Source organism: Notolepis coatsorum (genome assembly GCF_963971535.1).
Source record: "Notolepis coatsorum genome assembly, chromosome: 15".
Classification (NCBI taxonomy): Eukaryota; Metazoa; Chordata; class Actinopteri; order Aulopiformes; family Paralepididae; genus Notolepis; species Notolepis coatsorum.
The window spans coordinates 78,445,445-78,457,879 of record NC_140179.1 but is presented as its reverse complement, the minus strand read 5'-3'; the positions used below and the strand labels follow the sequence as shown (position 1 = coordinate 78,457,879).

Genomic DNA, 12,435 nt, shown 5'->3' with positions numbered 1-12,435 from the left:
CAGGGTCCGAGCAGCTGAAGTGCTCGTCCAGGGTCGCACTTACACCCGTCCCGTGGCGAGGCTCATAGAACTGCCTCGACTCCCAGACACAATCGATGATGACCATGACCCTACAACCCTATGACTTTGTGAAGTTGACTGACCCCTACAGCAAACCCTTATGTGTAAATAGACAACGCGATTAATCTGTCTCTGTTTAACTGATTAGGTCTGGGACCTATTCAGGGGGTGGCTGTTGTGAAGGGCCAGATTAAACCGAATATATATATTTATTTATATATATATATTTAATTGTATTTGTATATTCTCTAATATTCCCTGATATCCCTTGTATATTCCTTGTACAATATGCATTGAATATCCATTCTAGCCTACTGAACATCCCATAATAGTCTCCATTCTACTATTGGTCGAGACCTTGGTGCCAGGCTGCCATACCCCTCAGACCCAGTTCAAACGTACCGCTCCACATGTACGAACAAGTCCTAGTTCCGCGTAGGAATCTGGCTACCGCACCACTAATGGGACTATTTGTTCATAGTGCGTATATATACTGCGCTACTAAAGTAGGACTTTCTTTTCAGTCCAGTTTCTTACCTTCCAATAGAGTCACAGACGTAAAGCCTCCCCGCGACGCCACGTGTGGGAGTAAGGCCAAGTTCGCCTACCATCGGTATTGAGACATCGTGTATATTAATATTTGAATAGTCATATTTGGCACTATATCGTCGAGTTGGACGTAGTCTATTAAGCTAATAATAGTCTGTTAATATATAGTGCTTCGTGCGGTGAGAATACTACCATAGTCAGTACCCCATCGTTTCGGGCAGAGAACTGGCTGCTTACCCAGGGTGGTTGACCCTATGTGAAGCTGCACCCGAGGAGCCCCAGAGCCGACGAGCGAGTGGACCTGTATACCGGATTATTCTACCGACGACAGCCCGCCTTCCCAGGCACGGATTATGCTTTGTATACTTTGATTATTCCATGGATAAAGACCCCCGACACTGCCGTGTGTTGGAACCCCCCCCCCCTGGAGAGGACGCAAGGTGAGGAGACGCTCTGCAAGACGAGGTCGCTTCACGTCTCTCCCCCGTGGACCGGAGAGAGCCGGCCCACAAAGAGTCCACCTGCTTTCATCTGTGGTCCAAGGATCGCCGGCGCATTGAACGGCACTACAGTGGGTTCACCTGGGATACCCTTGGCCGGACAAGGCAGCCGGATTCTACCCCCCCCCCCCTCCTACTCCTGTCGGCTTACAAGCGACCGGATTAACCCCCCCTTAGTGTATCTAGTATATAATCATTAAGTATCATTGCTGTTATTCCTTAACTATTCCAGGTCGTATATTTACCACCTGCGCCATCAGAGATTGGACATTCTCTATTGATATACCGACGAATACTCTTTGCCATAAAAGTGCATACTATTTCAATTCATAAATGTAATTAAGTGATTAAGTGCTTGCTCTACACACCATTGCTGTGTAGTAATAAACGCATACTTCGACTTCGTACATTTGTGTTGGATCCGTTTCATCTACGTGAGAGTGTTTATGATAATATATTTATGCCGTGTACTGGGTGGCCGAATATTAAGTACAAAGGTAGTGGTAGTAAGTATCATATCTAGTAATACAGTCAGGGAATTGTACCCCTCAGTTACAGATGAGTTATATTCATTAAAGAAAGTTGATTTAATAAAAAGAAAAATACTTAATTTAATCAGATTAATCACTTTATTCAAATTGAGGATTTAGTTTGAGGATATTTATAAAAAGAAAAGAAAAAAGTATAATTTTTTTGGAAATTTCTTTTTGAATTAAAAAAACGTCCGTTCGGAAAAACCCTGACGAAGTTTGAATCCCAAAAACAGGCTTCGGGGACAGCCTTACTACCCAAGGAGGCTGGGATTCAGCGTCTGTGTTATTGTATGTCCTTGACTCCACTCTGTGCTGGAGCTTGTGGCTTGTTGTTGATGTTGTTGATGCCATAGCCTTGTTTGCTCTTGCTGTTTGGGGAAAGCCGTCTTTGGTTTTGTACATTGTGTGTTTTCTTGGTAAGACTCGTCACCGGTGCTTCACTCATCATCATCAGTCATCATCATCATCATCATCATCCCACCACCTCTGGGGAAACCAAGGACACCAAAGTATTGAGTTTTGTTGTATAAAATATAAATACTTTAACTCATTCAGCGCCAGGGGTCGCTGTCTACCTTCTGGCTAGAACGCCATCGCTGTAAGTCAATGGGGAGACTGCAAAATTTGCGAGTGCTTAACACATTGGGTGCCATGCAGTATGCCCATCTTTACCACTTTCTGCCAGTGCTGTAACCCTATGGAATGGCTCACCTTTTTTGCAGGGCTATAACTTTTTAAATATTATAGCTATATCTGCATTACTATGGCCCATTCAACATTGGGTATCTATCGTTCCGGATGTGGGAACGTTATATTTTTCCATTCATACATTGTCGTGTTAGTACCGTCGAGAATATAAGTATGTTTTTAGACTGTATAGCAGTAATTCCTAGAATGCGCGTTATAGGCCCTGACGCGTATTATACATTATCGATTGCCATTATTGGCAATTACTGTGTTAAAATATATCTTATATTATAGCTATGGGTCTAATAACACCGTCGATTGTCAGTGAGTTGCTTCTAGTCAACATGCAAAAAACTGATTGTTTTTTCATCCGTACATTTCCGTTTTAAACCGTTTTGAATAGGAGTATAGTTTTGGTGATTCTTAGTAATCCCAGGAAAAGACACGATAATAGCGTTTTAGTGGAATCCACTTATCATGTTGTAATTTTTCGCCTGATTATCGAATCTTCCTGAAATCAACGCTAGATTATCATTATTATCCTTCCTCATGCAAGAATGAAATGGGCCCTGGAGGCCCTTCGATCGCGGGAGAAAGAAATATCAAATCAACGCAAGATTTGATATATAGAGTTCTTACCTGGTCTCTGATGTAATGCAAAAGAAATTATACAATTATCTGATCGCCATTCCAAATACTGCTTGCGGAGGTCCGTCCCACGTTTTCCGGCATTGCATATGAAGGGGGGAGGGGGTCAGCCTCCGCAGATGTATCGTTGTAAACGCTCGTCCTGCCGGAGTATTTAAACCCCGCCCGCACGGCTCAGATCGGCCCAGAAAAGAAACTACATCATTTCTAATGGAGTGCAATACCGGCTGGAAGGCGTAGGCGGCTGTGTTTGCCCTTTTGCAAGCTCAGACCCATTTCCAATGATAACATCAGGCTGGATGGATGAAAAATTTATGGATATAGCTAATAAAAGAAATAACGATTAAAACCCGACTTTTTCCGTGATTGGCGCAGAATGAGTTAATCATCCCGAGGGAAATTTTCCACTACAAATCGCTCACAGTAAACATTTAGGTCGACAAAACAATTAGTCACAAATAAGAATATAAAAAAATAAGCCTAAGAATAAATAATAATAATAAAAAAATTACATTTCCTTTGTTATGTATATACATTCTAATATAAAATATACAGTAAAAATATACAGAAATCTACAGTAAGTGTACAGTAAGTGTAATATTGAACAATGTTGTTTTCAAAAGTAAAAGTCCAGGAAGATGGTAACTGTCACCCTGTGCTCAGTGATGCAGTGAGGCACAGTGATGCATTATAAATAGGGATGCAGCGATCCGACTTTTTCAGTCCCGATACCGATACCTGGGCTTTGGGTATTGGCCGATACCGAGTACCGATCCGATACCCATTGTTCAATTAATAAACTGTATGCCTCACTGTGTGGAAGAGACTGGGATCATTCTTTTGTGCAAGGCAACATCAGGCTCGACTTAAAACATTACTTTCCTAACTTAGTGAAACAAAATGTAACAAATTAACACATAAATGTACTGAATTGTTATTTATTATTATATTATATATAATTATTTTAAGTATTCTTTTTTTTTTTATACCCGATCCAGCTATTTTAGTCATATCGGGGCCGATATCCAATATCAATATCAGATCGGTGCATCCCTGATTGTAAAGTCTGATGGCTGTCTGTATGATGTTCCACATGTCAGGAGCACAGACGCTATAAAAGCAGTTCAGTGCAAACTCTAGGGGCCAGATGTCCACTTCCAACAAAGAAGTGAGATAAATTGGGCAATATCCAATTCTGGCTTTATATTGTATAGAAACAAATGCCAGTGCATGTATTGAGGTGTGGACATCCCTTTTCCTGCAACATCCCAGCAGACTGAAGCCTAGAGAGGAACACGACACAAAGGAACAAAGTGATGTTAAATTCACCACTCGTGGAGAATCGGCTCTCCCTGTCGGCGACGCAAGAGAAGCAACGATAGACTCCTGATCTCTTGAGAGCATAACGACACAAACTGGATGCAAATCTGAGATAATTTGCCTATCATCTCTAGCTCTTGGTTGTCGTTGCGTTCAGGGGTTTTGCATCTTGCCTGCTGCCCACCCCCTGGGATTGTTCTCATGGCATGGCTGTGTAGGAGCTCTAACATGTATCTCTACCTAACGCCAGTTGAGCTCCCGTTTCCCCAGACGTTTGAAGTGTATGGTGTGGTTGAATAAACAGAAGGATCTGAGAGAATCGATGCCATCACAAAGACACACTCCATCATTATGTAGATGTGCCACACAGTCTTTCTTTCCACTCTTTCACTTTATCAATCAATCAATCAATCAGTCAGAAACAGCCAATCCAAATGATTGACCAAATTATATTTAAAAATATAATAATAATACAATAAAGTGTAACAGTGTTTAGTATGTAATTACTACATACAATGTGTGTTGAAATGAACACATAACACGCCTAGCGCACCTGTTTCATAGACGAGGAGGCGAGATCTAGACTAAGGATGTTTCCCCCAATAGAGATCCTCCACTGAAAGAAGGCGTTGAAACTGGCTCAATAAATCACTAACATATCAGTGACTACTGATTTGATTTGATTTGATGTTTTTTTATTTTCATGTCTTACATACAGGTGTATGCCCAGCCCATATGGGCTTACAAGACACATAACAATAAGTATATAATAATATACTTGACCAATTATTTGACAAATGACATAGACCAAGACGGCCACAAGAAAAGGAAAATACAAGAAAATACAATAAAATGTAATATAACACAAGCTGTACACAATGTATATAAACAAAGAAACAAGAGGAATTCAAATACAATTATATCGGATATAGTGTGTTTTGTCTCAAGTGCTTTCTCCAAAAATCCTGCAAAACTGAAGATGTCCTCCACAAAAAAACAACTCGACATACAACTCTCAGACTGCCAAAACAAATCCGGATTTACAATTTGAATTTTCTCAAATAAAGCCCTCCTCAAAGAGGTGTACAAGGGGCAATAAAAAACAAAATGACATTCATCCTCCACCACTCCCAGATCACAGAGAACACACAACCGCTCCTCCTCAGGTTTACCTTGGAATCTACCCACTTCCACAGCCAATGGCAGGATGCCAGCCCTCAACTGGGCACACAGAGACCTCCGTCTTCTCTTTAAGTTTAACATTACATAAGGTTGAGTAAAATACTAATTTTTAATTACAACATATTTTCTAAGTTTAGGTTTTTTCCATATCTCCACCTTCCACTTATCCTGATGGATTGTTGATCATTTTGTTTTAATTATGTGAACCTTACACTGCAGATTGTTCATAAAAATCATACTTAAGTCAGCAGAAGAAAAAATCTACTACTAATATTCTCTTTCACTGCCACACTACCAAACGGTTAACCCTTTCACTGCGTCGATACAGAAGGTTAACCCTTTCACTACCACACTACAGAAGGTTAACCCTTTACTATCACACTACAGATGGTTAACCTTCTGTAGTGTGGTAGTGAAAGGGTTACACACACTTTCACACACGCATACAAACACAGTTATTGTTTATTTTTATGTGTGTGTCTATCTAACTATTGACCGTCTCTGTTGTTGTAGTGGTCGTCTGAAGAGAGACCGGTCCCAGTCCAGTTTCGCCGTGTCCTATAAGAACCTGAAGAAGAGTCCTTCTCTGCAGTCTCTAGACAACATCTCTATAGACAGCTACCTGATGGAGGACGGAGACGCATACAGTCTGCTGGAGAGAGGTCACACACACACACACACACACACACACATACACACACACATACACACACACACACACACACACACACACACACACACACACTTAGCATACATGCTTATAGGCTCTGTCCCTCTCCTCTCTGTCTCTCTCCTCTCTGTCTCTCTCCTCTCCTCTCTGTCTCTCTCATCTCCTCCTTGTCTCTCTCCTCTCCTCTCTGTCTCTCTCATCTCCTCCTTGTCTCTCCTCTCCTCGCTGTCTCTCCTCTCTCTGTCTCTCTCCTTTCCTCTGTATCTCCTCTCCTCTGTCTCCCCTCCTCTGTCTCTCTCCTCCTTGTCTCTCTCCTCTCTGTCTCTCATTTCCTCCTTGTCTCTCTCCTCTCCTCTCTGTCTCTCCTCTCTCTGTCTCTCTCCTTTCCTCTGTCTATCTCCTCTCCTCTGTCTCCTCTCCTCTGTCTCTCTCCACCTTGTCTCTCTCCTCCTCTCTGTCTCTCTCCTTTCCTCTGTCTATCTCCTCTCCTCTGTCTCCTCTCCTCTGTCCTCTCCTCTGTCTCTCTCCTCCTCTGTCTCTCTCCTCTCGGTCTCTCTTCTCCTCTGTCTATCTCTTCTCTGTCTATCTCCTCTCTGTCTCTCTCCTCTCCTCTCTGTCTCCCCTCCCCTCTGTCTCTCTCCTCTCCTCTCTCCTCTCCTCCTTGTCTCTCTCCTCTCTCCTCTCCTCTGTCTCTCTCCTCTCCTCTCCTCCTTGTCTCGCTCCTCTCTCCTCTGTCTCTCTCCTTTCCTCTGTCTATCTCCTCTCTCTCTCTCCTCTCCTCTCTCTCTCCTCTCCTCTCTGTCTCTCTCCTCTCCTCTGTCTCATCTCCTCCTTGTCTCTCCTCTCCTCTCTGTCTCTCTCATCTCCTCCTTGTCTCTCCTCTCCTCGCTGTCTCTCCTCTCTGTCTCTCTCCTTTCCTCTGTATCTCTTCTCCTCTGTCTCCCCTCCTCTGTCTCTCTCCTCCTTGTCTCTCTCCTCTCCTCTCTGTCTCTCATTTCCTCCTTGTCTCTCTCCTCTCCTCTCTGTCTCTCCTCTCTCTGTCTCTCTCCTTTCCTCTGTCTATCTCCTCTCCTCTGTCTCCTCTCCTCTGTCTCTCCACCTTGTCTCTCTCCTCCTCTCTGTCTCTCTCCTTTCCTCTGTCTATCTCCTCTCCTCTGTCTCCTCTCCTCTGTCCTCTCCTCTGTCTCTCTCCTCCTCTGTCTCTCTCCTCTCGGTCTCTCTTCTCCTCTGTCTATCTCTTCTCTGTCTATCTCCTCTCTGTCTCTCTCCTCTCCTCTCTGTCTCCCCTCCCCTCTGTCTCTCTCCTCTCCTCTCTCCTCTCCTCCTTGTCTCTCTCCTCTCTCCTCTCCTCTGTCTCTCTCCTCTCCTCTCCTCCTTGTCTCGCTCCTCTCTCCTCTGTCTCTCTCCTTTCCTCTGTCTATCTCCTCTCTCTCTCTCCTCTCCTCTCTCTCTCCTCTCCTCTCTGTCTCTCTCCTCTCCTCTGTCTCCTCTCATCTGTCTCCTCTCATCTGTCTCCTCTCCTCTCTGTCTCTCTCCTCTCTGTCTTTCTCCTCTCCTCTCTGTCTCTCTCCTCTCTGTCTTTCTCCTCTCCTCTCTGTCTCTCTCCTCTCTGTCTCTCTCCTCCTCTCTGTCTCTCTCCTTTCATCTCTGTCTTTCTCCTCTCTCTCTCCTTTCATCTCCGTCTCTCTCCTCTCTCTCTCTCTCTCTCTCTCTCTCTCTCCTTTCATCTCTGTCTCTCTCCTCTCTGTCTCTCTCATCTGTCTCTCTCCTCTCTGTCTCTCTCCTCTCTGTCTCTCTCCTCTCTGTCTTTCTCCTCCTCTGTCTCTCTCCTTTAATCTCTGTCTCTCCTTTCATCTCTGCCTCTCTCTCTCTCTCCTCTCTGTCTCCTTTCTTCTCTCTCCTCTCTGTCTCATTTCCTCTGTCTCTCTCTCTCTCTCTCTCTCTCTCTCTCTCTCTCTCTCTCTCTCTCTCTCTCTCTCTCTCTCTGTCTCTCTGTGTCTCTCTCTCTCTCTCTCTCTCTCTCTCTCTCTCTCTCACCAGTAGATGGCAGCAATGCGCTGATAGAATTGTGATCAGTGAGCCTTTGTTTGGGCACAACATTTGTATTGAGTCGGCAAACGTTTACAGCATAATTAAACATGCGTTTTGTTTTACTAAATAAATATGTCTTGTTTGTGTTGGACAGATGATGTGTCCGTCTCGGGCTTCAAGGACGCCGTGAGCGAGCAGAGCGCCACAGAGAGTGCCAACGAGGCAACGATTGGTCCGGAGCAAGAGGGGGGCGTGTCTCCGGACACCGTCAGTGCCACGTCTCAGAGCATCGATGAACCCACCAAAGATATAGTAAGATACTACTACTATTACATCTGTTGCTACTACTACTATTACATCTGTTGCTACTACTACTATTACATCTGTTGCTACTACTACTATTACATCTGTTGCTACTACATCTGTTGCTACTACTACTATTACATCTGTTGCTACTACTACTACTATTACATCTGTTGCTACTACTACTACTACTACTACTATTTCAATTACCAGTCTTTAGGTACGACTACTCCAACATCAGTGCTTCAACAAAAGACTAACCAGGAGGAGCCTTTGATTTTACATGACAGTATTCAAACCTGAAGTAAAACACAAGACATTATTACACACACACAGACGCACACGCACACACACACACACACACACACACACACACACACACACACACACACACACACACACCTAATTTCTGCTGCTGTTAATGTGTGTATGTATAGGCAGGTGTAAACTGACGTCACTTTAGTTTCCCGCGCGGTCCACCCGTATAGGGATTTATCATTGGGAAAATGTATTATCGGATATTGTAATAATTCTGTCTCATGAAAATTTTTTTATGATTAATTGTGAATTGTTTCATGTTGAGCTATAGATTGTGGATGAATACACACAGAAAGGTACACCATGCCAATGTTCATGCTTTATTTGTTTTAAACGAGACGATTTAGAAATGTGTCCATTGGAAATACATTGCAATTTCAAGCGAGGTGGACCACTACGTAACCACTACACCTCCCTATAGACCAGGAAGTAACCACTACACCTCCCTATAGACCAGGAAGTAACCACTACACCTCCCTATAGACCAGGAAGTAACCACTACACCTCCCTATAGACCAGGAAGTAACCACTACACCTCCCCATAGACCAGGATGTAACCACTACACCTCCCTATAGACCAGGAAGTAACCACTACACCTCCCTATAGACCAGGATGTAACCACTACACCTCCCTATAGACCAGGAAGTAACCACTACACCTCCCTATAGACCAGGAAGTAACCACTACACCTCCCTATAGACCAGGAAGTAACCACTACACCTCCCTATAGACCAGGAAGTAACCACTACACCTCCCTATAGACCAGGATGTAACCACTACACCTCCCTATAGACCAGGAAGTAACCACTACACCTCCCTATAGACCAGGAAGTAACCACTACACCTCCCTATAGACCAGGAAGTAACCACTACACCTCCCTATAGACCAGGAAGTAACCACTACACCTCCCTATAGACCAGGAATTAACCACTACACCTCCCTGTTGCCCCCAGGTGTCGGTGCTGGTGCTGAAGGTGCGCTCGGTGTGTGTGGGGATGGACGTGGTCGGGGAGAGCACCACGCTGGCTCTGGAGGTGGGACAGGTCAGACCCAACCAGCTGGGCAACGTCAGCCTCCGACAGTATCTCAGCAGCCGCAGCCTCGGTAAGACTTTATGTACTGTATCTACAAAAAAACCTGTAAATCATCTGCCTTTTATTCAATTTGCTTAGATTTTTAGTACACTTCATCTCAAGAAGGGGCTGAATGACGTCTGGTCAATGTTAGCATGGTGTTATTCACCGTCAAAGAAAAAAAATGTAAGAATAATAATAATTATTTATATTCTCCTTTGGTTCATTACAATTTACTCTAGCCTAGTAACAGACACAATATCTCTGACACTGGGGATACATTCCCAGAGGTCCATAGATGTCCCTAGATACCAAGAACATGCAAATGGCGCTGTAGAAGCGGAGCCATCTTCCATTTGGGTATGTACTTTTAGGCGAATGTTCTGGCTTAATAGGTTAAAAATACAGATCAAATCAAATCAAATGTATTTGTAAGGCCCGACAACACACGTTAATGTCCCCATGGACCAGACACGTCTTCTTTAACTCATTCCCCGCCAACGACGAGTATACACATTATTGGCCGCCAATCGAATAATGGCAACAACGAGTATACTCGTTATTGGATCGTTATTTCTTTTATTCGCTATTTCCATTCATAAATCATCCAGAAAGGCTGTGGTACTGTATTGCAATGTGTCTGAGATCGCAACGGTCCAATACCGGCGCCTGGTGGTATGCGGCCGATGTCGCACTTCCTTTGTGACTCTGTGTATGACTCTGTGTTCATGACTCTGATTCATTATGCTGTGGGGAGTTATGGCGTGGGCCAAATGGACATACGATCTAGCAGATGGCAATCAAATAATTGGAATATTCCTTTTGGAATCTCATCGGCCACAGGTAAGAGCAATTTAACGTCAATTTCAGCTTGGTTGTGCATTTTCATAGCCATCGCTCTGATCAACGTATGCTGTTGTATTAACGAATGCCGTTATTGACAATCAATTAATCAGAAACGACCCCCCCCCCCCCCCCCCCTTTCATGCATGCATGCATGATGGAACATAATATACCGATCATATGCATTTGAATATTTTATTGTAGCGTGTATAGGGACGAAATGCCAATGGATTAAGTATAATATGCGTCGCAGGCTATTACTAGCCTCCCAGGAATTACCCTAGACCACTCTAAAACCATACTTATATTCACCACGGTATAAAACGAGAATGTATGGATGGAAAAAATATTCCTATCTTGAACGATAGATACTCGATGTCAAATGGGCCATAGTATTGCATCCATAGCTATAATATTTAAAAAGTTATAGCCCTGCAAACAAGGTGAGCGACTCCCACCGTTTACAGCGGTGGCGGTAGCTACTACAGGATGAGGCTAATCCGTGGCGTCCAATGAGTTAAACAAGTCAAGAAGAAACATCACAATAAATCAAGAACAAAACAAAAACACCATAAAGTCCAAATTGTTTTAAAATAAATTAAATGAATGCAACACTCCCAGACACGCGAAGGTAAGGAAAAACTCACTAAAACCTAGCAATAGGAAAAAATGCACCACAGGCAATGTGGAGGAGAGAAACCTTAGAAGGGCCGTTCAAGGGGGGGATCTCCCTTCTTAGATGTCGGTGATAGTAGTGTTGCAATAAAACGGGCAAAACAGTTGGTAAGCATGCACTCATAAGTGTAATGAAACACCGATAAGTGCATGCAATAGCAACTGAACATTTTGAAAGATTAAAAATAGAGCTGATGGCGGATCAGAGTTCGGTACCCAACCCTAGCCCCTGCCAGTTTGTTTACCTTGCCGTAATTCCCTACAGGTATGGTGGGCTCAGTACCATTACCTACTGCTCAGAGCAGCCAAGGTAAACCAACCAGTGTGTGTGTGTGTGTGTGTGTCAATTCACTGTACATAATTCAACGTGCATGTCTGACTTTTGTGTGTGTGCGTGTCATGCGTGTCTTCTCCGTGTGTGTGTGTAGTGTCTTCCGACGTGTGTGCATTCCTCCCAGTGTTAAATTAACACTGATTCCTCCCAATCTCTTTTGTTCAAAGGACGATTTTTGCTTTAACGGCATGCAATTTAGATGCACTTAACATTTGATCGTGTTTTGCACCCGGTCGTGTGAAAGAGGTTGAAGTGGTTGTGTGCTGTGCTGCGCGCACGAGTGAGTGAGTGAGTGTTACGTGTCGTGTTTAACGGTGAGTGGTAAATGCATGAGTGCATGTAGAGGGGTTTAAACTGTACGTGATGTTGAAACTGCATGGGTGTGAGAGAGATGAAGGAGAACAAGAGAGAGGGAGAGCGATGAAGGAGAACAAGAGTGAGAGAGAGAGAGAGCGAGAGTGAGTGGGTGTGAGAGAGAGAGAGGAAAGAGAACAAGAGAGAGAGAGAGAGAAAGAGAGGGAGAGAGTGAGAGTGAGTGCGAGTGCGAGTGCGGAGTGTCTCAGGCACCACCACTTAGGGGAGTTGTTTGTCCAGAGGGAAGCAGCGGTTGTGATTGGAGAATCAAGAAAGGAGGGCGGGGTTTGAGATAGCTCGATTGACAGTAATGGACAGGGTTCGCACAAGGTCCTTAAAGTGCTTGAATTTCA

The 12,435-nt window shown here is 43.9% G+C and overlaps 1 protein-coding gene across 1 annotated transcript in view; it reads left to right on the top strand.

Moving 5' to 3' along the window:
• Positions 1-12,435, top strand: part of bltp3b (bridge-like lipid transfer protein family member 3B) — a 124,028-nt gene that overhangs the window by 96,606 nt on the left and 14,987 nt on the right. The window contains 3 exon segments of the mRNA XM_084331051.1: positions 5,993-6,141; positions 8,335-8,492; positions 9,757-9,907. Of these exon segments, the coding sequence (XP_084187177.1) occupies positions 5,993-6,141; positions 8,335-8,492; positions 9,757-9,907 (458 nt within the window).